Here is a 25,797-nt window from a genome sequence, read left to right on the forward strand (position 1 = left end):
CCCCTGCCCCCTCCCCCTGTGCGCACGCCTATGCTCCTGAGATAATATTTTCCATGAGATTTGCAATGAATCGAAATACTTCTAGCCTTCATAAGAGCCCCATAATAATACTCTGGTGCTTGAATGTTAATGCAATATGCTTCTGTATTGCACTCCAGGATGTAAAATTCGCTGCTCCAAAGTGCTCCCAGATGCAAAATTATCTGCTCCAAAGTGCTCCAAGATGAAAATTTTGCTGCTCCAAAGTGCTCCAAAACGGAAATTTTGCTGCTCCAAAAATTGCTCCAAATCAGAAGTCCTCGGTAGCATCACTGAGTAGAAATTTTAAATCGATAATTTCAATATGAAAGTGCTGCTTATAAGCCCCTCCCTCACACGATGGATGCGATTTATCAATATTGTTTGGATTTGCCCATTGTAGCTGACCTTCACAAGGCCTACTGCGAAATTGTTTTTTTCTGTTGTTTTAACAAGCCCAGGGGGACAAACTTAGCCGTAATTTTGACGTGGCTTGTGTAACGACATGAATGGGGACCGCTGCATCGTCTGCTTCGAAACATGCAGAAACCATGCACTGACGTCTGCCTTTTGTCTGTTTGTGTCTTTGCAGAAATGACGGCGGCATCAGGTATAGTGAACTGAGCATTTGGTGTTTTCCCTGTGATACATCACGCACTGGAGTAATTCTGGACTAGACAAAGGGGGGAATGTTTAGAAAGCTCACTCCCGCATTAAAACCCCCAAAACCTATCCTGTTGCTTCTGACATGACTATGGTCTTGTTATATACTCTGCACAGAAAATCTCTGTGCTGTGAAAATTGAGCGTACAGCAAAACTTCTGGTCCTCCTTTGCTGATGGGATCCATTATTTTTTTTTTTTTACTGCTGCCTGTTGACCTCCATTAGGACATCTTCTCATAAGTGAGAAAGAAACGCATACACACACAGAGCAAGAAAGCACGTTCATATTTATAACAATGATGTATGGTCTTTATTATTTCTTTACACATTTATTTTTGGAAACGGCGGCCCTCCTGGTGGCGTGACTTCGCAATAAATAGAAACAACAAAGCGATTCTGGAAGGAAGTCATTGTTTTTGTCATGCAAGGAAGACGTACATGTGTTGTGACACTTTGGTTAAGGCGTTGGTTCTGAATGTTCAATACGTTGCAGGTTGCATAATGCGGTTGACGAACACTTCGGATGCACTATTGCTTGAAAGCTAAGGAAAATATGTCATCCGAATGGGAAATCTATTGGTAAGATATCGTTTTTCAAACTGCATCGCTACTTCGGTAATCAAACTACCAATATGCGGATGATGATGACGACGCTAAAAAAAATTTGCTCCCGCAAAAGCTTTTTTCGTGACATCACAAGTGAATGGAGGTGGGGATAAAGCAATTTCTGTAGTGCACGTTTTTCGAAAGTGCTGCGTCACTTGTCGAAAGGAAAGATCATTTCAAACTCTCTAGGAATGTCACTCACACGTGATGGAAAACAAAAAAAAAAACAAAGAATGACGCGACGAACGAGTTGTAATGTTAAATCTCTCTAGCTGGCGTCTTCGTGTCGCATGAAGCGCACGGTGGTGTTGTCAGTTCCACCTCGGCGCGCGCGGAAGTAGTTGAACGCCGTGTAGCCTGCCACGCCGAGAATGAGACCGAGGATGAGCATGCCGAAGAGCAAGCCGCCGAGGCCTCCTGCAAAAGCAACAAAGCGGTTGGCATATCTGGTAACAGCTTAGCAGCACACAGGAGTAAGGGCGTGGCCAGAAATTCTTTCCGAAAAAAAGAAGAGGGAGGGGGGGTGTCAAAGCCTCTCAGTGATGTATGTTGGTGCACATCTATTTATGTGCGCGTATACATGCACATGCAAACCGTAATAATTTCGGGGGGTTTTGACCACCCCTCCCCCCAACCAAACCCCTGGCTATGCCACTGGCGCAGTGGCTCGCACAGGGGCGTCGATATTTCGCTTAAAATCATAGGAAAACAATTTTGTGCTTAATTTTGTGCCTCTGTTCTTAATCAAGTTTAGCACAAAGATCGCAGTTTATTGTGTGGATTGTTTAATGTATTTGGCACTATCTCCTAGTTCTTGAGAAAAAAAGATTCCGCCCCCCCCCCCTTTTTGTTGTTCGTATCGCATACGTATCGAATATGCGTTTTTATGCGGCGGACTGTTCTTATCGTATTCGTTGCTGACTGTAACGCTTCAAAACTTGTATCGTGGAAGATGAGAGCACTCACCTGAGGTGTAGCCGGAGACTTCCACTGAAAGTGCCTGCTTCCTGTTCATGTGGACGAAGTCGTTGATATGGTCTTGTTCTGCAAGGAACGAAAAAAAAAAAATGAAAATTCGTACTTTCATTCGTTAAAGGGACACTAAAGAGAAAAACGATTTTTCTCATATCAGTAAGTTACTCTTTCGATATACCAAAGTCACCACGCTTGCCTCAAGAAGACGGTTGTCTAGCGAGAAAACGCGCAAAAAGAAGACGCGGGTGGCGACGCCACCTTGAAATTCCCGCACCAAACGCCGTGACGTCATAGGTTTTGGTGGTGTCTACCAGGTCTTACGTAGCTCCTAATCGGGAAAAGTGAAGTACATTGACCTCTGAAGATGCCGTAGACTTATAATGCCAAGTTTCAGGAAGTTTCGTTGAGCGAATGTCGCCAAAATACGAAAACTACGCTTTGACATCCGTGACGTCACGCACGGCGATTTCGGCGCGAAATTTAAAAATCAAACTTTGACCTGGGTTTTCTCCATCGTTAATAAACCTACGATTTTGAAATTAACAACAATAGACTTATCAGAGTACAATATATTAATTTAAATCGATTCTTTGTTTCACTTTTGTGTCCCTTTAAGGAGTGGCATTAAAAAAAACGAAAACAATAATTAAAGGTGATTGACAGTCATCGGGACTTAAAAAATAGTTTCATCTAAAATTCGAACATATGAAGCCACAGAAAGATGGTTACAGCTGCATCTACGGCCAGGTCGCAATTACGAACTGTAGGCGTCCCAAGTATGGTAGCCCAACCTATTTAGCGTCGACCATCCTTGCTGATACACTTAACTAATTTTTTATGAGTTGCTGTACTTATGACAGTACTTAAAGTTGAATGGCGACTGTCTTAGTTAACAACTAATAAATACTTGCAATGTACTGTAAACGTAGTAGCAGCTGTAACAACCAGCATTACCGAAAGTAGGCTTTGCCTCACGAAGACTACTAATGCAGCGAAGCCTGTTTTACAGGCACAAACGCATTGCAAAAGAGTGTGCAAGGCATTGACTACACTCCATTTCATACGTCAGCTTCAACGCTTTGGAAGCTAACCAGGCTTCTTGCAGTAGATGCGTTCGCACCAAGAAATATTTCAATGATTTTACCACCCATAATGTTACATTTTTTTAGATTGAGTAATAATTGAAAATACTTTGTGCCTTAGAAATAAACGAACCCCGTTATTTATACGGTTGCGTTCTGGATAGCTTAGCGTTGCTGTTTTCGTGTCGGCGCCTCCGTGATTAGTTCCGGTAGCGTGCAGCCGGATCCAGTCACGGAGGCCACGTTTACAACGACAAAATCCAAGCGCGAGACGCGCAGACTTACACATTTTGCTGACCGAACTTCTTGCATAGCTTCCTCAGCGTTGCACCTGATGTATGAAACGGAGTATAGGCCGAATAGGCGTAGATAATAACTCGTTGTTCGGAATAAACGCTTGAATATGCGCCGTCTATCTTGTCCTAAGGCTTTGTCCTTTCCCTACGATGAAGCCTGTTCTATTCTATGGTCTCCTTTCTACTGCTTTTAAGTGCGGAGCGCTTTAGGGGCCCGGGCTGTCGTATGCTGTCGTCGTCGTCTCATGTCGCTTGGCGTCACACAGGCAAAACCATGTATAGCATAACCATGTATAGTATAGTACAGCAAGGGTGGTCCCTTAACCTGCACCGCAGTTAGAATAAAGAAATGAGGGAGCGGCAGGGAGGTTGACCGGGATTGAAACGTCTGCTTTTCTGCCCCTACACTGTGAGAGGGGAAGAGGAAAACGGAAATAAAATTAAACAAAAGTAATCGGTGCGAGTGAACGGACGGCCACTCACGGAAGTAGAAGAGGCACTCCTTGCTCGGCTTGAACGTGACGTCCTTGTTGGACCCCATTTCCTCGATGGAGTGGGAGTTGAGTACGCACTTCCGGTCGGGTCCATCGTCGCCGGGACAGAAGTTGAACGACTTGCAACGGCCGCTCGGGTCCAGGGTGCACTGCTTGGCGCAGTCCTCGAAGCTGATGAGGGTCACGGTCACCGAGTCCGGGGCCATCAGCTCACCCTTGGCACCTTCCCAGTAGTCGGCCGAGAACTTTTCTGCGTGACCAGAGCGAGATAAAGACGTTCGATTAGGTCAGGATCTCAACACTCGGCCAGCAGGCCGCATGCGGCCTGGCCAATACATAAGCGTTTTCATCCCAACGTTAGGTGATATTTTATTCAAGCACCACCGTAATTGACGCCGCACTTGATAGTTCCGTAAGGCCATTACAGTCGCTATCGCAGGACTCACGAGCGTTGTGAGATGCTTCTATATCTGCTCACATTTCGTGTCCACCAAAAGAACGGGGTAACTGGCTGAATCGTACATACAATATACAAAACGTCACGGCAACGGCTAAAAGCCTGAGATGGCCACATTGTACTGTTTTCTATGTCGCACTCACGGGCTACATCTCCTTTCATTGCGTCCACAAAAATAACGCATTAACAGGCTTAATCGTATGCAGAACATCACGGCAACGGCGAACAGCATGAAATAGTCACGTTGTATAGTCTGCTGTATCGCACTCACGGGCGTAATGAGAGCAGGCCTCGGTGCCGTTGACGACGTCCTCGGGCCGTATGTCGAGGAAGTGAGTCTCGTGCAGCACGCAGTGCTTGGTGCCCGGACAGTACTCGAACCCTCGGCAGCGGATCTGCTTGTCGTGCTTGCACAGTTGCGCGCACTGGTTGTCGTCCGGGACGTTGTCCTTGGACAGGGCTCCGCCCACGCGACTCACCGTGCCCGGGAACTTCTCGTACATTTTGATGTAGGAACCTGCATTTCGGTGGGATGTTATTAAAAGGGGGCTAAGGAGGTCCAGGAATAAAGAAAATGTGCTCCACATGAATTGGATGAATAAGACTTGCAGAACCTTGAAGTAGTCCTCGGCTTAATACATAACAGTTTCGGTGGGTCGACCGACCTCCTTCAGGAGTAACAGGTCGACCTATACACCATAGGGATATACAGGCCGAAACTGTTGAGCACGAAGCCAGGCATTACCGCTTTAAATCAAGTATTGCCGTTATCCCCACAAGTGTTATACTTGTGGGGATAACGTGACCGGGTTCATTGGCGAAACATGGGGGAGGCCTTTGCTCTGCAGTGGGCGTAGTCAGGTTGATGATCATGATTGCCGCAGTGTGAATGATACTATATATATATATATATATATATATATATATATATATATATATATATATATATATATATATATATAAACAATAAAGTGCTAACAAAGGACCCGGAAGTAAAAGTTGAAAAAAAATCAAGCACGTAGGAAAAATTGTTCAGTAAAGGACTGACGTTTCGGCCGCGGGACCGACGAAGGCCGGTCCCGCGGCCGAAACGTCAGTCCTTTACTGAACAATTTTTCCTACGTGCCTGATTTTTTTTCAACTATATATATATATATATATATATATATATATATATATATATATATCTTCTTTCAATGGGCCAGCCATACTTGGGAGGAGACGAGACACAACTTAGTGGTTAGCCGCTAAATGAGAGAGGTGGAATCACGCAGGCGGTAAAGTATCAGAGGCTGGCCTACAGACGTTTCGGTCGGGGTCAGAGTGACTTTCCTTAACGTATGCAAACACAGACGTTTTCGGCTCCCGTACGGGGGCCTTCTTCATCACAACTTGAACAAGGCAAGCCGGTAGCCGGGGGGAAGGGGGGACCTAGCCCCCCCCCCCCCCGAAATCTTGGTCATGTAGGTGTTTTTACCAAAAATAAATAATGAAAATAGATGTTTTTCTCAACTATACAAGGTTTTCAGCAAGTGCCCCCCTGCCCCCCCCCCCCCCCTCACGAAAAAAATTCCTGCCCACGGGCAGGAATTTTTTTAAGACGTTCCGTACGGTAGCCGGAACGTCTTTTATTTTGAAGTTCGTTTTGTATTTGGTCGGCGTATTCTTTTTACCTTTGACCGCGAGCATTCCCGAGCAGACTCGTTTTCGTCGAACTCTTGATCTTGAGGAAACCGCTCTACTCACGCGCGTAAACGTCGCATCTGGTATCGGTGGCCAGGCTCTTCTGGGCGGCCGTGTCGTCGTCCCTGATGTAGATGGAGGACAGCAGGCATTCCTTGGTGGCGGCGCAGTAAGAGAACGAGGCGCACTCGATGCCGCTCTCGGTGATGCAGTTGCGGTAGCACTGCTGCACCGAGCCGATCTCCGAGCTGCCGTCCAGCATCAAGGCCTTCATCGTGGTGTCCACGTTCGTGGACAGAACCTTTCCGGGGAACGCCACGTCGTACAGGCCGCCCGCGTGGTTCGCTGCGCAAGGTAACCAAAGACGTTAAAAGAAATAAATTAAGGAGCTCTTCCCTTACCGGGAAAATGCGGGCAAGCTTGGCGTGGGCGTGCCTGAACTACATTTCTTTCTTTCTTTCTTTCTTTCTTTCTTTCTTTCTTTCTTTCTTTCTTTCTTTCTTTCTTTCTTTCTTTCTTTCTTTCTTTCTTTCTTTCTTTCTTTCTTTCTTTCTTTCTTTCTTTCTTTCTTTCTTTCTTTCTTTCTTTCTTTCTTTCTTTCTTTCTTTCTTTCTTTCTTTCTTTCTTTCTTTCTTTCTTTCTAGGTAGCGGCCGTCCCCGGAAAGCTGTTTTCGGGCTGAATCGGCATGGTGTCTTTGGGGCTGGGGTTTGACCCCAAACCAGGATTCAAACCCCAGCCCCGGAAAGAAAGGTTATCTTGCTTTATTTACTGTTTCTTTGGTGCGCGCCAGCTATGGGTGAGGAGGGTTTTTTGGAACACCACCATCACCAGCTACACAAGTCGGTCAACGAAAGCTTCGCTTGAAAAACACATTCCACGAAAAGCAAGCACTATATTGCGAACATTTCAGCCAAACTGTGCAGTCATGTGCGACACGTTGAGTTCACAAGCGGAGCTAGAATTAAGTTGCCACTTTCCGCTTTGCGATATGCGTGCATGACCTTTTTCTCTCTTTATGAGTAGGCTTCACTGTACAGTACAATGAGGGAAAGCCAGCTTACAGAGACCAAGCTAACACCAATTCTCTTAAAATCAACTTCCCTTCTAAACACAAATACATTGCTCAGAAGCCATTTTGTCAGGGGCTATATGTATTTTATAACAAAATATAACGGCCCTAGGAATTTTTTTATTATTTTATGAATTGTTTGCTGTTGCCCCGACGTTGGCTTCATTTCATCGTGCTCCAACGTGGACGGCTACCGCCATCTCGGGGAGTCTCGAGAAACTAGACTTTTTACTCACGGACGCCACGAAATCCCGTATCCTAGCATATGCAGGTTCGCTTTAAAGCGTCAGGCCTGCGCCGAACACGCAGCGCAGTGACAACATAAGCCTGAAGAGCAGACTTCTATTCGTTTCAGAGGGAAAACAATAGTTCGTTAGTTCGTGAACTTTGTTATATCCAGGTTAGACTATATTTCATACTTAGGACTGTGCAGCGCTCACAAAAAGGGGCAAGGAACAAAAGTGCGCAAGACAGCGCTTGTCGTGTGCACTTCTTTTGTCCCTTGTCCCTTTTTGTGAGCGCTGCACAGTCCTAGGTATGAATCGATACCAACTCGCTCATTGTCTAATCTAAAACTATATTTGCGTAGGAGCGTTATACGCAGCGAGAGGTAGGTACCTTGGGAGCAAAAAAAAAAAAAAGCAGTGAAGCTTTTTTTTGCATTTCATTAACATGACACTACTGCCGTTGTAACTCACGTTGTAACGTTGTAACTACTAACGCGTAACTTACCGTTGAATGGGCTGGCGTCCGTGTTAAGCCTGACTGCGGTGAACGTTGCCGCGCTCTGTAACAAAGTACCAAGGGCAAGCGTTACTGCAGACAGTGCAATACGTAACTGCGCTTCAATGTGTAATATACGTACTGCACTGAATATATAGTACACCCGGTTAACGTTTATCTGTTCTTACAGCGTAATGTGATAACATAGTCGGCAACCAGTGCACCCGTGGCAGTACAGTTCATGTAAAAATAATATCTGGGTTTTAACGTTCGAAAACCACGATATGAAGGCAGTACAGTTCAGAAGGAGCTACAAGTAAGCCGGGTAGATATACAGAGACGCATATGCAATCGAGCACCCTGCCCCCCCCCCCCCCAACTTCTTTTCCTCTTAATTTAATATCAAGTTTATTTATCAACGATATCAGTTTTAGATAATAGTAAATACAAAAATAGTACAACACAGCGAGCCCCAAAGTTAAGAACTGTCAGGGGTCTCCCATGCGTGATCTGACTGAGAAAAAAGCGACACTTAAGCGCCTCATTTGGAATTTTTCGCGTATTTTCACGTATATATATATATATATATATATATATATATATATATATATATATATATATATATATATATATATATATATATATATATATATATATATATATATATATCAATGGTCACGGTAATTGTCCAGACAATTTGAAAAAGTAAAGAAGAATGCGAAAAACAAGAAAATATAAAGCTGTTTAGTAAGACAAAAATACGCAATGACTTCGGCATTGAACAAAGCAATGTCAGGTGATATTCAAAAAGCATAGAAGGAATGTAAGATGTAGTATTGCTACATCTATCCGTCTATTATTATTATTATTATTATTATTATTATTATTATTATTATTATTATTATTATTATTATTATTATTATTATTATTATTATTATTATTATTATTATTATTATTTAATGTTTGCTCTTATAAAAAAAATGCTTAAACAGTCGCAAACGTGATACCATTACCCCCCCCCCCTCCCTGTTTTTTACAATTACCCATCATATCACCCCTTTGCGATGCGGTGTTATGGAGGCGCGACTTTCTTTGCCATTTCTGTGCACTATTGGCGACGAAGAGACCACAAACGCTGAGCTATTGGTAAATTGAAGCATTCAGGTCGCCTAAAGTTCTTTTATACGACTTCTGGTTGAACCAGTTTGCAGCACGCGATCGCTTTGGTGTAGAGTGCCGTGTTTAACGAGACGTCACACGTGGTGCGTCTGGGCAGGAATTATTTTTGAAAGTTATTTTAGGAATGCTCGCTGGCAGCAGATAACTGTCGCGTGTAATTTGAGCGGGTCATTCAATTGGGTATATGAATAAATATAGCGTGACTGATTGTCGAAATTTTAGATAATTATTTACGTAATCACAAATAATTGCTGCAATATAGAGTATAATTTATTCTAACTTTTGTACTTGCTTCAGAATTGGTCACCGGAACCTTGGCATCAAATTATGCAAATTTCACGCATTTATAAACAGCAGATCATAATGCTTGTCGCAAAGGGTTGTGAAGACAACTCGCCTGGAGTTCGTCGCTGGAAACCTTGAGCACGAGGCGGGCATTGTCTACTTCGTCCTTGAGCATCCTGATGACCTCGGAGTTGTTTCTGAAGGTCACTTTGATGTCGGCATCTGACTCTGCGAAACGAGACGCCACAGTCGACGTTGTGTCTTGACTTTCTGAACCAATAAGTGTGCTCGGTGCTAGCTCTAAATCCTCGCCATTGCTATGAAGAAACTAGCAAGTGCGTACACACTAAGAAAAAAAATTGCGGGCAGTTTCCACGAAGTCGCGCAAAGCTTGGGACAGCGAAGCACGGGCCCGTCGACCGACACGTCTAGCTTCGAGATGAGCGGCTTCCTCCTAGGGAGTACGCAGCCAGGCTGTGCACTATAGAGCGGAGGTTGCGCGCGATGTCTCCGTCGGTGGGCGTGGCTTAGCTACTGCGCATGCGCGGCTTGGCCAGGTGGTGCGCTATCTGGTCGCCAGACGACGCGTTGCTTGCTTCCTCTTTCTTTCTGTTTTTCTCTCTGTTTTGTTGATTTCTGTCAGTTTCTTTTTTTTTCTGCATTTCTACTCTCTCCCCTCCTCATTTCCCTCCTTCTCACCATCACGTCTATCCTCCTCACGTTCACTTCTCTTTCCCACCCCCTTGCTACACCATACTATACAAGGCTATGCTATGCTGTCCTAGCGTGTCTGGATAGTCGAGTGGTTAGGACGCGCGCCTTCGGATCGAGGGTACGCGGGTTCGAATCAAACCTCGTGTAGTACTTTCTTTCGGCAAGAATTTTTCTCTTTCTTTATATCTTTCTTTCCGCCTCTCTGATTGTTTCTTTATTTCTTTCTCTCTCTCTCTCTGTGCTCTCGTTCTCAGGGTTATTACAGGCCACGCCGTGGTGATGAGTAGTGGGATCTGCCCAAATTCTGTGGCACATACCCCTTCATGATGATGATAGCTTTCGGGCACAGTCACACACTTTACGCCGAGCTAGAACAGCTTCGCTGTTCAGAAAAAAAAAGAAAGAGTCAATTGACTCTTTTCTTGTGTGTGAGTCCTTACTTGCCTCGTATATGACTCTCCTTGAAGATACCCGTGAGCTCTCTTAGGAGATCACTATACTCTCTCCGGAGAGTCGTGTGACCCGAAAGAGAGTCAACGCGTCTCTGTAAAGAGAGTCATATCACGTGGCGAGGCAGGACTCACCGAAACGAGTAACGCTTACTCTTTTTTTTTTAGGGATGCACATCGATAACATCTATACTACAAGCTAAAATCGAGTATTTGGGGAGTTTTTCTGCCCCGCAAGTACAACTGTTATCTGGATTGATCGCGTTTCCTTTCTTGAAAACCCGACTCTCGCCGCTTTCATCACGCTGATAGAGCGCACGCCGTTCGTGACCGGGAAGTGCCGGGACCGCGGTGATAACGCAAGGAAAGTACGCGAGGTAGTTGGCGATTATAATTGTGTGGCAGAAATACTTCCCAAATACTCGATTTTGCAGTGAAGCTGTATACCTGTACTCCCTAACGGTTTCGTTTCCGTGGGCAGAAAAACGCATGCGCAAAAACCACGTGGCCTACAGCATACGGCTCAGTATTCCTTTCAATGAAGCAAACCACGATACAAGCATCAAAACGGCATGATGGATGATAAGGCGTCTGTAACAAGCGGCGTGACGTCAATACCCATAAAAAGGTAAACTAAAGCGCAGGTTTGCGACAGCACAGTTTGTAATACTGGACGTGACGTCACTACATTACATCTATATAAAAGGGCCCGCCTAGTAAGGCATTGCATTTCTGTTGTGACGGGGCTATGGGAAGGCCACGTATAGTGAGGACTCCTGAACATCAACGTGTATACGAGGGGCGGCATCCAGAACAGAGACGACAATGTGAACGACGGCGTCGTGCTCGTGTCACGGATGAACATCGTGTCCAGAACGCTCAGCGTAAGCGATGAAGGTACAATGCTATCAACCGTTCCAAGGGTGCAGATTCTAAATCTAATAAGCGTTCTTCTCCAGGGTCCGCACTACAAGTTCAACAACATTCGCTTGAACCCACAGACTTCCGAACGTCTCCCGGACGAAGGGGAGACAGGCGGAGACGAGGTCAAGAGGCTGATGGACGTCGACGACTTGGATGACCCAAAGCAATGCGTCACGGCCATGAACGCGTCGAGTCGGACGGTTGTGTACGATGAAACATGCGTGGCCGGTCTGCAAAATCAGACGCACTTCTTGGCCATCGCTCCCGGCGAAGGTAAGACGCCAATCTCACTTTTGTACGTTTATAATGCGGATGACCATTCAAGCGACATCGCAATGGGTAATTAATTGTTCTGGGTGTCGTTTACAGCTTGGCTGTCCAATCACGTTCGCAGCGTGGATTGGAGCCATCATTTTTTTCTTAGAGTGTACTACGTGCATGCCGGTGTTACGATGACGAAGGAGGGAGAGTTTTAACGCTACCTTGCGTTCTAACACACACACGCACGCCTGAGTTGTATTTTTTTTCGCGTGATTGCACTTACTGTAGTAGCGGCGGCAACCGCTCATCACCATTGGTCTTCCCCAATCCAGAGGCCTGTTGCTGGCTGAGCGGAAGCACCCATGGTCGCAGTAAATGAATGTCCTGCAAAAAACAAAACAAAAAAAAACAGAGTTCCGAAAGAAATGTTTCAGGCCTGCGTTTGCCTTCCAGTATGAATAGATGTTGACGTCTTCTACAGAAGTCTGCATGACTTGGTGGAAGATAATCCAGGCCAAATACAGGTTAGTCCCTGAGTTAGGAGAGCAATGCAATAGGTCTCGATAAGACGGGTCTAACTTTAAACTTTATCTGGTGCCAGTTTACCCTTCAGAAAATAAATCGATCTACCAAACTTTATTCCTACGAGAAAGGAAAGGTGGGGAGGTTAGTAGACAGATGCGAGTTACTGGTCTTCTACCCTGCACTGCATTGAGATAGTGCACGTGTTGTAGAGAGGAGAGAGACGAAAAGGGAGAGGGATAATCAGAGTGACTGTCCATAGCGCGATTGTGAAGCGTGCTTTATTTGAAGCACTGAGCGAGCGGCGCATTCCGAAGTGCAGCTGTGTGAATATGCGCCAGTGGAGAAGGAAAGAACATGTTGAAGTTGTAACACCGTTCTTCACAGTCACCCCTAGCTCCCCCCCCCCCTTGTCACACACATACACAGAGGTTTACGGGGCTGTATGGTAGTTCTATGAAATATGAAGCATTATAGTACTTCTGAACGAAAAATATTGTGGGAACGTAGTCTTACAAAGCATTTCTGATTTTTATTTGTGACTTGTTCATGAGCATTTTTACGAACGTCGCTGACGGTCCACCAAGGCTTCACTGACGTCATTTCCGTGACGGAAATGACATCAATGAAGCCTTGGTGGACGCCGGCATGAAACGCTTCCGTGTTGAAAAATTGGTAGGTAACTTAGTCGTTACACTGAGTTGAACGAAGACAACGCAATTGCAATAACAACGCATGACGACATTAGCCGTCTGTGGCTATCATTAGCCAACAATCGGCCTACATTGCCCGGTGCCCGTAGTATATGTGTGTATATACGGTAGTCAAACTCGGTCAGAAATTATTGTCGGACAACGTCATACCCCGTTACAAAAAAAAAATGTCGGCGAAAGAGGCACCCCTCCCGATGACGTCATCGTCTTCAAATGCCCTACAATATTCGAACGGGTGTCACTACTCACACGCAGTCTGCGTCATTGTAGCATTTCTCGGCGCATTCCTCCTGGGACGGCACGCTCTTGTCGAACTGCATCTTATTGCCGGGCGCGGGCCTGTTTTCGCTGCTTATGAAACTGGCTGCAGAGAAACGGGGACAGAAAAAAAAGACAAGAAAACGCATAAGTCAAACATCATGCAAAGGGGAATTACTGTACTGTGTACCAAAAACCAGACTCTAATCCTTGACTTAGCTGTCTTGTAGTGGCATCGGCGTTCGTGTGCGCGGGTGTATTCTTTGGATTGTTTCGTCGCGCTGCTGAGGCGGATCTCGGAGGCCACGCAGAAAGGAACGCGTGGTTGAGATCTGCTCCGCCAGGTGGCGCAGCTATCCGAGCTGCTCACAAGAAAAGCGTCCGCTCTTTCAATGAATTCACTCAATTAATTTTTTATAATTATCCTGACAGTTAATTGGCCCCTATCTTAAGCGATCTGATGCATCCGATATTATATGTATCCAATATAACAACCCTCAACTTAAACCAGAACGGTTGATTTCGCACCAGCTTAATTTTCAAAACGCATTTCCTGAATATTCGGCAAACCGGGCGGGCGAAGGGAAAAGTCTAGGAGGTTAATCAAGGGTGAGCCCGGTTTGGTCCCCTATACACTAGGGGAGGGAGAAAGGGAGAATGATAGTTACAGCAAATATTAAAAAAAAACGAAAGTTGAGAAAAATAATGAAGTGGTTAGTTCGCGTGAACACACACGACACGTGCTAGCAGTTTACGACCGTTCGTAAGAAGTACGAACAGTCCGGCTAGATTTGGGCGTTGTAACGTACTAGAGGCAGGCTGGAGGTAATAATCGCGTTCTCACCTATGGCATCAGGGGAGGGCAACAGCTGTGCGACAACATGGATGCTGTTGTCTTCGAGGAAACCAATCTGTTGTGGAATAAAAGCAAATGATTAGGATTGTGAGATTGTAGGAGCTTTTGGCTTGAATGAGAAGCAGAGATTAGATAGATAGATAGATAGATAGATAGATAGATAGATAGATAGATAGATAGATAGATAGATAGATAGATAGATAGATAGATAGATAGATAGATAGATAGATAGATAGATAGATAGATAGATAGATAGATAGATAGATAGATAGATAGATAGATAGATAGATAGATAGATTAAACGGACTGAGTCTGCTTAGCTAACCTGCACTGTTGAAAGAAAAATTGGTCCACACCAACTAGTTGCGATAAGTAGTACAAGATGCACTGTACGTATGGCTGTGCTCACCTGCGGCTTGGGGATACGCAGAGGCGAGATCTGGGGCAACGTGTACAGCTTCTCCCAGACAGTCTCCAGCAGTTTGTCACGGTTCGACCACAGGGCCCGCTGGCTCACGTTCTTGTCGCCTGCGTGGCGCCGATGAGATATCGTACGCGTCGCTACCTCGTGTGACTCGTCATAAACTCTTCTACGGGAAGCGGTCATTTCACTATAATTCACGTTGAAGCTATCGCGTTGGCCATTCCCCTTTTAGAGATCGCATGCACAGCGCTTGTCTTCGGCTTGAGCAAGACCCGAAGAGGGGTTACACCCTGGTCTGCTCTTAAATAAATACAACACGTCTCGTTCATTCAAGGACGATAAAACTTAGATGGTATGCGATTGTCGATATCGGAGTTCTCTGACTGCGAATAGACCACATATACATATAGCATAGACTTTGCGCGCGCCCGCTGTGTGGACGCGATGTCAACGGTTAAATCATTGGCATGCCTCAACAACCGGCCCGCTGTCAAAGTCTTCACTTGTTAAAGTCCATGACCGAAATATACTCTGTGTCAAACTGTGAACGTATAGCCGCCATGGCTTTCTTGAGAAAAGGTGGGCTGTTTTTGCTACTGTGATAAGTGTTTCCAGATTCTGCTTTGATTCATGCAAATTTAGCTATCATTCGCACTCCTCAACGCAATAACAAACTTCGCCATTAATTGTTCTCTCTTCCGTTCCCTTTCACCTTACACGAAAGACGAATATCAGGTTATAGTAGACATATGTTTAGACTGAACTCTCGGTTTTTCCCTTGAGGTGAATCTATTTTTTATTCTCTGACATGAATGCTCTCGTTCATTTTCCTTATTACTAGTTATTAGGCAATTTCCAAAAGAAAAGGATGCGATACAACATTGACTTTCACCAAACGTTTCATTCAGTGATGCAGCAAAATAATCAGGCCTCGTTTTAGAAATAGATACACAAAGCGGGCACTTAATTCTCAATTTTCTCAGCCGTAATCACACAATTTTCGTAAACGGCCCACGCTGTACACACTCCATAGATTGCTCTATGCACTGCATCGCTGCATGCACTGCCCCTTACACAACCTAAACACTACTGTACTACAACGCTATGTCACGACACGCCGCTAGATTGCAACATACGATGCACACATCACACATTACGTTGCTAAATACGATAGATATGCTACATTGCTGGGTACCCGGTAAGCAATATTTGTTTTTAACACACTTATGACTCCAATTTTAAACGAGCAGGTGTTTTCATACTATTTGGTGGCCTCCTGCAGTTACGTGTTAAGAGCAAACGTAACAAATTTAACGAGAAAGGGTGTCTCGATGTCACGTGACACCGATGTCACGTGATCGTCACTCACTGATGAAGAGTAGGTCCAGGTAGCTCTTCTTGTCCTTGCTCACGGGGCAGTCCCGGACGTCGAAGTTCCACACGAACGACTCGTCCAGGCCGTCTTCCTCGACGAAGTCGAAGTAGTTCACCGCGTGCGACTCCGGCTGCGCGTCAGAAGTGACGTCAGAGCTCGCGCGTTTGCAAACCACACATGGCTCGCGCTGACGTCATCTTAGGCGCCATGTTGAAAGGAGCAGCACCGTCATAAAGTGGCTTCATGCGTCATGACACGTGTAAGCTATGTTAAAAGGCGGTTTCGCGATCGCGATGGGGACCCATAAAACTTAGTTACTAGTCTCATTATCATCATCAGCCTGACTACGCCCACTGCACAGCAAAAGCCTCTCCTATGTTCCGCCAATCAACCCGGTCCTGTGCTAGCCGCGGCCACGTTATTCCCGCAAACTTCTTAATCTCATCTGCCCACCTAACTTCCTCTCTCTCCCTCGCGCGTTTGCCTTCTCTTGGAATCCAGTCAGTTACTCTCAATGACCAGCGGTTATCTTGCCTACGCGCTACATGACCAGACCATGTCCATTTCTTCCTCTTAATTTCAACTATGATATCCTTAACACCCGTTTGTTCCCTGACCCACTCTGCTCCCTTCTTGTCCCTTAAGGTTACACCTATCATTTTCCTTTCCATTGCTGACTGCGTCGTCCTCAGTTTCAGTTGAACCCTCTTTGTAAGCCTCCAAGTTTCTGCTCCGTAGGTGAGCACCTGTAAGATGCAGCTGTTATATACCTTCCTCTTGAGGGTTAGTGGTAGATTACCATTCATGATCTGAGAATGCTTGCCGGATGTTCTCCACCCCACTCTTATGGGGTGGAGCCCATTCTTGTGGTGTGGCTACGAGTCTACCACACCACAAGGAAAAGCGTGTTGCAGTGTACGAAAAATCTCAGATAAAACGAGGGCGTATGATGTGTCAACACTAATAGTATTTATTGTGTTGCGTATAGCTTAGCTCAATGTTTACTCGATAAATCGGGGTTTTATGTACAGGAAAAAGTATACAAAATCTGCGGGATTCTATTTCACCATAGTGTTTCCTAGAATATTTTTATTATTAAGAAGCTCTACCCGTTTCACTGCATTCCTACTACTTGTCGATTGCGTTTTCGGCCCGCTAAATCTATCGGTCTGCGTAAGTGTCGAAAGCCGGAGGTTAATCAATTGAGGGCGTATGTTTATAAACCACTGAAGGGTCTACATGAGCCCTACATTAACGCAATCTTATTCGCCGCTAGGTAGGTGGAGTCGGCAGACAAATGCAGAACTGTTGCTACAGTATGCCAGTGAATGCCTATTCTCTGCTGGTGTTATATTGCCGGCGCAAGCGTAATAGTTAATACGTAATCGTGAGCACATAATCGTGAGCACTCGTGGAGAGAACACGAAAACGTGTCTAAAATAGGTTGCTATACTGCAGCGTCACGAAAAGTCTCTATATGAGCTTCCAGTCACCCGTTATTACGCAAACGCCACGCTTTACACCGGTACACCGCAGACCTTGAAACTTTCTGGCCTATTTACTCACCGTCCATATGCCGTAGTAGTCATCTTGCATACCAGTTGTTTCGCGGCGAATGGGCACGAATTTGTCAAGCTTGGCTCCGGCTGAAAACCACTGGAGCTGGAAAAAAAAAAGTCAGCGTGGCAAAGGGCACGTCACTCTCTAGCTGTACGGTTGCATAGAGTGAAATTCTTGTCCATTCCCAACCTTGTGAAATCAATCAATCAATCAATCAATCAATCAATCAATCAATCAATCAATCAATCAATCAATCAATCAATCAATCAATCAATCAATCAATCAATCAATGGCACTCAGCTGCTCACAGCCCGGATTTCTGCGCGCTAGCACGCGGATACTTTCACGAAAATCACGCAGTAAAACAACTGCGCGAGCATTTATAAATCAATCAATCAATCACTCAATCAATCAATCGATCGATCAGTGGTACTCAACTATCTGCTGCCTGAGAAGAAATTGTATGTGGAAAATAAAAAGCAAAATTTTTGAACTTGTCAAAACCTCGGATCTGTCACATTAGTATGACGACACCGACTTTCAAATTGATGCTATCGTCTTTTAGCCCTTTCGCGAAGCTTGCTAATAATAATACTTGTTGGGCTTTTATTTCCCGAAACTACGACATGATTATGAGGAACGCCGTCGTGTAAGGCTCCGGAAATTTGACTATCTGGAAACCTTTAACGTGCATCTAAATCTAGATGCACGGGCCGCTAGCATTCCGCCTCCATAGAAATGTGGCCGCCGTGGCCGGGATTCGTGGCCGGGATTCGATCCCGCGACCTTTGGGTCAGCAGTCGAAACTTCCTAGGTCACCTGTTTGGTTCCACTAGAATTAAATGCAGACCTCAGTTGTTGATAAAGAATTAAATGTACTCGACCAGACGTTGTCAAAGTACACGATATCTTAGCACAGCCTCCGAGATACCGCGCGCGATCACGGAGGCTGCAGTCGTACCGAGCTAGTTCGGGAACGTGATGGTGACGTCGCCACCTGTCGTTTTCTTCTCTCTCTTCTTTTCCTTCTTAGGCGAGAGTGGCCGCTTTACGTTTACGAAAACGCTAATTTACGAACACAGCCTAGCCCTTAAATTACTCTTCGATATCAGTTTCAAATTTCCCGTCTTTCGGTGTAGCATTCGTGAAGACATTTCATGTCATCACATCACTATTACACACTTCACCATGCGTTGATGAGAAAAACGAGCCGCCTGGCTGTTACTGTGGGAAGGGCCATATCGCTTGCTGAATCGCCCAAGTAGCGATTCGTCGGTTACTTATCGCACTCTCATAACTTGCGTGACTGTACGAACTACTTCAAGAGCAAGATTAAACTGTCTGGCTCACCATTATGCATTCAGTGTAACGCCCCATAAGAGCTGCAACGTGTACTGTGTGACTGCAGGCGCTACGCATGAGAGAAACAGTCTCTGAAGGCGGCATTACATCATCAACGGGACTCGTGCTTAGAACCGCGGCATATTCTGGGCCCACGGCAAAACACCACCTGTGTTTTACGCGCCACGAAAGAGCTGTTCACTTTCTTGTGGTCCACAAGCCTTAACGAAATTGTGTAAATAGTGTAATCTATGTGTGTGTGTGGGTGGGGCTGTATGTGCTCTTATGTGTTTATCAGTGTATGTATCATAATCATCACCCAGCTCCTGGAGTAGCATGTCAGGCGAATAGCGAGACTAACACCTCCAGCATTTCATTGAAGCATTTCTCTGTCTCTGTGACACAGCGCGACTTACCGAAGTGAAGTAGAAGGTGGTGACCAATCGTGAGAAGTGTTCATCCCCAATGGTGACGTTCGTTCTCACAGATTCCCAGATGTCGCAGGCCACGCCTCGAATCACGGCCTGAAAGCGGCATGGAGTAAGAGATCAGGGCAATGCGGTTATCTGTCTATACACGATTTCAAACTCGTTGCTTGCGCACTCAGCGCAGTTGAGCTTGTTCGTACATTTCACTGTTAAAACAGAGAACACACAAACGTAGGTATATAATGGTCAATCCGCCTTTTACATTTTCCTGTGCTGCCCTCTGCCGTTTTGGTAGGTAGGGGCCGGGACAACCGGTATGGGCAGAGCAAAGGCCTCCGAGATCGTGAGGCGTTTCGCGACTTTTCCGCTAGGGGAAGGGCGCATGCGCCGTGGCATCGTGAAAAGAGGCGGATTCTGCGCCACACCCATGGGTCATGCTTCATATCCATGGAGTTCGGCGCAGCGTCGGGGGGGGGGGGGGGCGGAAAGGGGGAGTGAAAGATAGAATAGAAGAAAGTAGAAAGAAGAGGCTACCTTCTATAGACCTTTTCACAGACGGCTCCCTGGGCGCCGCCGTAATCCTCTCTGGGCTGTGATAAATAGGCGTAATCCCCCCCCCCCCCAAATGCACTGCCGAGGCTGTGACGTCAGCCTTTGTGCTACCGTCTCTACATCTTGACCAGAGTTGTGGTGGTCGGCACTGACCTGGCCAACGTAGTAGAAGTCTCCGACCAGCTCGAGCATCTCGGCAGGGGTCGTCATGGTCTGGATGTCCCTTTTCTCCATGGTCTTCGAGAAGTAGGACTTGGAGATGTGGTCGATCGTACAGGTTCCCTCCTTGTCGAAGCGGTACATAACGCCTAGAGACGGTGGAATGAAACGTAGTGAGTGTGACCCCAATGACAAGCCACAAACACCAACGCACACGGGAAAGCACTGAGGCGTTACAGACTTTTCAAACGGCCAGCGAAGCTCACGTGTTATGTTGGCGAAGTAGTACGCGCTACGTTTTTCGAACACTACTGCATCACGGCAGCGCGAAGGATTCAAACAAGGGACGCTTATAAGCGGGACAGCGGTCCTGTCTGTACGTGTTCCTTGTTTATTCTTTCTCGCTGACATGATGCCTCAGTGACAAGATGTATTAGGCAGCCTTATATCGCTCTGACTAAGGGAAAGATTGCACTGCATGACTTCTCTTAAGCTTGTCTTTGCAATATTACGTGTAGCTTACCCGCGCTGATATGACACTGGTGTTCCCGCTTGTTCTGTTCTCCTTGTACTTGGTCTCACGATATACTCACGATATGTCTGTCATAAAATTTGGGCTGTCTGACATCACCTGTCCCCCCTCTCTCTCTTCCCGTGTAGTCGTTTATGGTGCGCTGTTATGATGGACGACTTGCAACGTGTCTAAAATCAACCGCTGGTTTTATTTTGGTTTGCTGTGTGTTTCTGCTTCACCGCCAGCAATTCTTCGCGCACTAATGCAGTCCATTTTAGGAATATACGCCGCCATTTATTTTTATATATAAGAAAGAATAAGAACCGGCAACGAACCTGAGTTGAAGTCGTGGATTTCCCCCACCGTGTCTCCGGTGTTTTGGAAGAGTTCCACCCTCGCGAGCTTGTTGGTGCCGTCGTACCAGATCTGAGAGGAAGAGAACGCGAGACAGAACGAAAATGTTAACGCAATGCGCTTTGTCAATCAAGTCGTTCGCGTGTACTAAAAGCTCACAGGGTCCCTTGTGCATTCGCCTAAGAGTATTCGAAGGCGAAAGCTTGCCACCTTCTTTTTCTTTTCAGTTGAGTGTATTGATCCCCCCGCCCCCGTAAGGTCTCTGCACCCAGCGTGGTTTTGCATTGCCTCCGGGATCGGAGGCATTGCAAGCTTTCTGCTCCTCAAGTGCCTCTGGGATCGGCCCGCCTATGACCAAGCGATGTCATGTGATGATGTCATTATGTGACGTCGCAGTGACTTCATGATGACGTAACAAATGTTGCCGCTTCGTGACGTCATGCTGGCTTCATAAGGTGGCGTCGTCACATGATGAACATTTTTCGCAGCCCTCGTGTTTACGCCGGCAGTCACATTTTATTTATTTTATTTATTTACACATACTGCAGCGCTAAGTGCGCTATGGCAGGAGTGGGTATACAAAGATACGCGGAATTTTAACAAACATCAATGAAAATTATGTAAACAGGCAAACTAATACAGATGTGTGATTATACAAGGTCAAAAGTGCACAAACATGTGATGAACATGACTGAAAATAGATTAAAGAAACAATGCTACTCAAGAGATCACACCAACAGCAAATAGACGAGGGTATATTACAGACGCATGTCATGGATGCCGGCTACAAAACTGGGCGATGGGCGTGAACGAATACAACCAGGTAATGAATTCCAGTCTTCAATAGAACGGGGAAAAAACAACTTGAACATGTTAGTTCGAGCATAGTAAGGCGTTAAGTTTAAGCTGTGATAGCTTCTTGTCGTTGACTGAGGTGCAAAGTTTATGTAGTCCTTTTCATTTGATAGTTTAACTGAAGACGTCACGATGCTATGCAAGAATTTTAATGACTCTATACGGCGACGCGAAGAGAGCGAAGTTAAGTTCAGTGAAGAAAGAGTAGAAGAGGGTGAAAAGTCACGGTCATAGCGATGACATATGAATCTTACCGCTTTTTTCTGAATTGCTTCTATCCTATTAATCTCGCACTGCTTGTACGGGTTCCAAACGACAGATGCATAGTCTACTATTGGACGAATGAGTGATTTAAATAAGAGAAGCTTAGTTTCATTCGGAGGTTTAGATAGAGTGCGACGTAGATAGCCTAGTTTTTTTAATGCATTGTTACATACATAGTCAATGTGCTTCGACCATGTCATATTATGAGTAAAAATGACCCCTATACTCGAAAACCCTATTTACTGTACGGTTATCGAAAGAGTAATCAAAAGCAGACGGAGATTTATTGCAAAAGGACATAAATACGGTTTTTTTAAAGTTAATGTTCATTTGCCAGGTCCTGCACCAATTGCAAAAACCAGCAAATGACTCCTGCAAGCGGCAATGGTCAGCGTGTGTTTTAATGACCTCATATAAGACGCAATCATCGGCATAAAAACGAATGGAAGAGGAGGCGCAAACAGGCAATCATTTAAGTAAATTAAGAAAAGCAGAGGCCCAAGAACAGACCCTTGGGGCACTCCAGACGTTACATCAATGACAGTAGAGTTGGATGACCTGTAAGAAACGAACTGAGAGCGGGATGACAAAAAGCTAGATATCCAGCTAACCAATTGAGGATTGTTTAGTATGACATCGAGTTTAGCAAGGAGTTTAGAATGCAGTACTGTATCGAAAGCCTTTGAGAAGTCAATAAATATAGCGTCAACCTGGTTGCCAAGATCAAGGTTCAGAAAAATATCATGCGTGAATTCGACTAATTGTGTTGTGGTACTGAAACCACGCCTAAACCCATGCTGCCTGTTAGATAGTAGTTGGTGTGATTCCAAGAAGAGCATAATATGTTTATGAATGATATGTTCTAACATCTTGCATGATTGAGAAGTCAATGATATCGGTCTATAATTCAATAGGGACTGCTTATCGCCAGATTTGTAAAGAGGGAGTACCTTTGCTATCTTCCATGAGGATGGAACAGTGCCAGAAGATAAAGACTTATTGAATATGACCGTCAGATATCTGGCTGACCATAGGGAGTAGCGAACTAAGAATGCATTGTGTATCCCGTCAGGGCCAGTGCATTTTTTTTTACATCTAATTTTAAGATAAGGTTCAGAATGCCCTCACTCGTTGTCTCAATATCACTGACTGGTTCAGAACGAGCTATGCTTGTCAGAGAAGGAATGGAGTTGTTGTCAGAAACGAACACAGACTGGAAATAGTTATTAAAAGCATTCGATATTGCTTGCGGGTCACTAATAACGTCATTATCAATTCTGAAAGAAGAAGGTGAGGCATCATGAGGCAAAATCGAATACCAAAATTTGCGTGGGTTCGTGCTTAACATACCCGGCAACTGAACGCGAAAAAAAGAAATCTTTCGCCGTTTTCATCTTGGAGTTAAGTTCACTTTTCGCCCTCTGAAATCTGTCTAGGTTAACGGGATCGTTAGTTCTTCTGGACCGCTTAAGTCGACGGACACGGCGAGATAAATGCAAAATGTCACGATTGATCCAAGGAAGATTAATATTGCTTTTCTTTGTCTTAAGTGGCACAAATCTTCGGACACATGACTTAACAAGATCCTCAAAGTAATTAACGAGGTAATTTATATCTTGCCTGTCAGAAAGTGCACAAAACGTATCAAAATGATCAGCTAGAATATCAGTAATGGAATTGTCATCCGCACGAGTGAAATCAGGGAAACTAGTAAATGTATAGGGTGATTTGGATGTGGCACAACAAAGTGATAACAAGACACCTTTATGGTCTGATAATCCGTCAATTACCTCGCAAGAAAAGTTATCAGCTAAATCTGTACTTAGAAAAACTAAGTCTAGAATAGAATTTAACCTAGTCGCACATGAAACAACTTGAGTAAGCCCGAAAGACAAAGAAATATTTATTAATTTATGACAGATAGCAGCATCGCGACCCGTTACAGTCAGGAAAGGCCAATCGATGTCAGGAGCATTAAAATCACCCATACAGATAAATTTTGATGAAGCTATATTAACATCGCACATGAAATTGGAAAGAGCATGAAGAACATCAAGGGAGGATCCAGGTGGGCGATATATAACACTAACTACAATACATTGCTTATTTAGATAAATCTTACACCACAGGGATTCAGTCTCCGGAGGTGATGGCAACACCGAGAAGCGGATATCTGAGCGGATAAGCAGAGCGACGCCACCGCCAATGCCATGTGCCCTGTCATTACGTATGGCAATAAAACCGGGCGGAGTAAACTCAGAATCGTAAACGTTGCTATGCAGCCAAGACTCAGTGATGCCAACAACATGAGGGGAATAAGTTGCAACAAGGGACAATAGGTCTGGAAGTTTCTTAACTATGCTACGAGCATTAACGTTTAGAACTACAAGGTGTTCCTGACGGTTATAATGAGGTCAGTGAGTGGATGAAGAGGGATTTGAGGATGTGGGGACAGAAGAACGAGGGCCACGGGGTTGATCTGAGATTTGCACTAGTGTGTTTGAGGCGTCGTCCCAGTTGTAACGAACCTTGTCAATGAACGCGTGATCGTATTTTAACTTCACCACAGAGCCATCGTTGCGAAAAGGAAGTGACGCCTCCCAAATTCTTTTCCGAATATGTCTAATCCGTGACGAAAAATCTTCTGTAATAAACACGTTTGAGCCCTTGAGTTTAGATGCATTTTTTAGAACAACGGATTTTTCCCCGAAGTTTGAAAGCTTCAGAATAATGGGTCGTGAGTAGCCAGTACGTGATTTACCAAGCCTGTGCACGCGCTCGATTTGAGGGCAGGTAATTTCCAGGCTGTTTGTGAACACAGAAGTAACGCTGCACAACAGCGTGCTAGCGTTTTCATTCGGATCTTCTGAAATACCGTGTATTATCAGGTTATTTCGCCTTGAACGATTTCCTAAGTCATCGTTCTTTAAGACCAATTCGTTAATCTTAGAGGTTAAGCAATTGATTTCAGCACGTAAGTCACTCACAGAATTATGCTCATTAGATTTCGGAGCCTGTTCTAATGCATTAACACGCGATTCTAAATCATCAAAACGGCAGGCAATTGTCTGTTGAAATGACTTGATGTCGGCAATATCATGAGCTAGCTTAGTTTGCCCCTCCAAAAGTTTAGATAACATTTCAGAGATAGATGGAGAGCCAGTGTCAATAGGAACGGAAGTGTTTGATGAGGCATCTAGGCTTTCGCATTAATAACTTGTTCCCGAAAGTATTAGCTTGTTTATGTGGAACACTAAATGAAAACGCAATGAGCTCCCATTATAACGAAATCGCTGTTCACGCGTGAACGCAAATCCCCCCCACTCTGAAGATTCGCGATGCGGGTCTATGAAGTTCGCTTGTAAAAGTTGACACTGCACAGAGAACGAGCTTTCTGGTGCAGCTGTAACTGCAGATGATGGATTCACCTATAGTTGGACAAAACTTAAGAAATCCGGAGAGGCCCCGCCCAGATGACCGAAGCGCAGCAGCCGATCCCCTCCGCCACTAAAGAAATAGGCCTGCTCATGGACTCGGCAAATTGTTTTTCGAAGGCGGGCTCACCGACCATCCGGTTCATGACGTTAGTCTGGAGTGCGCGCCCAACGGTGTAGGCTTGCGTGCATCCCCCTTTGAGAAGGAAATGCCGCGGACTTCTAAAGATTTATCCGGCTAATCTATACAAGAGTAGACGAGTGCGGCGCTGCGCATGACGTCACAGGCATAGCTGGCGTGATGCCAA

The 25,797-nt window shown here is 45.2% G+C and overlaps 1 protein-coding gene across 1 annotated transcript in view; it reads right to left on the reverse strand.

Moving 5' to 3' along the window:
• Positions 1-1,535: 1,535 nt before the first annotated feature.
• Positions 1,536-25,797, reverse strand: part of LOC119371690 (uncharacterized) — a 31,989-nt gene continuing 7,727 nt past the window's right edge. Inside the window, exons 8-23 of the mRNA XM_037642142.2 lie at positions 20,918-21,008; positions 20,063-20,217; positions 19,346-19,453; positions 17,595-17,690; positions 16,023-16,158; positions 14,639-14,757; positions 14,218-14,284; positions 13,365-13,479; positions 12,164-12,264; positions 9,645-9,760; positions 8,078-8,132; positions 6,339-6,620; positions 4,864-5,109; positions 4,125-4,385; positions 2,255-2,332; positions 1,536-1,705 (exon numbers count right to left, since the gene is read on the reverse strand). Of these exons, the coding sequence (XP_037498070.1) occupies positions 1,557-1,705; positions 2,255-2,332; positions 4,125-4,385; positions 4,864-5,109; positions 6,339-6,620; positions 8,078-8,132; positions 9,645-9,760; positions 12,164-12,264; positions 13,365-13,479; positions 14,218-14,284; positions 14,639-14,757; positions 16,023-16,158; positions 17,595-17,690; positions 19,346-19,453; positions 20,063-20,217; positions 20,918-21,008 (2,175 nt within the window). The 3' untranslated portion in view covers positions 1,536-1,556. The remainder of the gene's footprint in view (positions 1,706-2,254; positions 2,333-4,124; positions 4,386-4,863; positions 5,110-6,338; positions 6,621-8,077; positions 8,133-9,644; positions 9,761-12,163; positions 12,265-13,364; positions 13,480-14,217; positions 14,285-14,638; positions 14,758-16,022; positions 16,159-17,594; positions 17,691-19,345; positions 19,454-20,062; positions 20,218-20,917; positions 21,009-25,797) is intronic.

This window comes from Rhipicephalus sanguineus, chromosome 10 (genome assembly GCF_013339695.2).
Source record: "Rhipicephalus sanguineus isolate Rsan-2018 chromosome 10, BIME_Rsan_1.4, whole genome shotgun sequence".
NCBI classification, from domain to species: domain Eukaryota; kingdom Metazoa; phylum Arthropoda; class Arachnida; order Ixodida; family Ixodidae; genus Rhipicephalus; species Rhipicephalus sanguineus.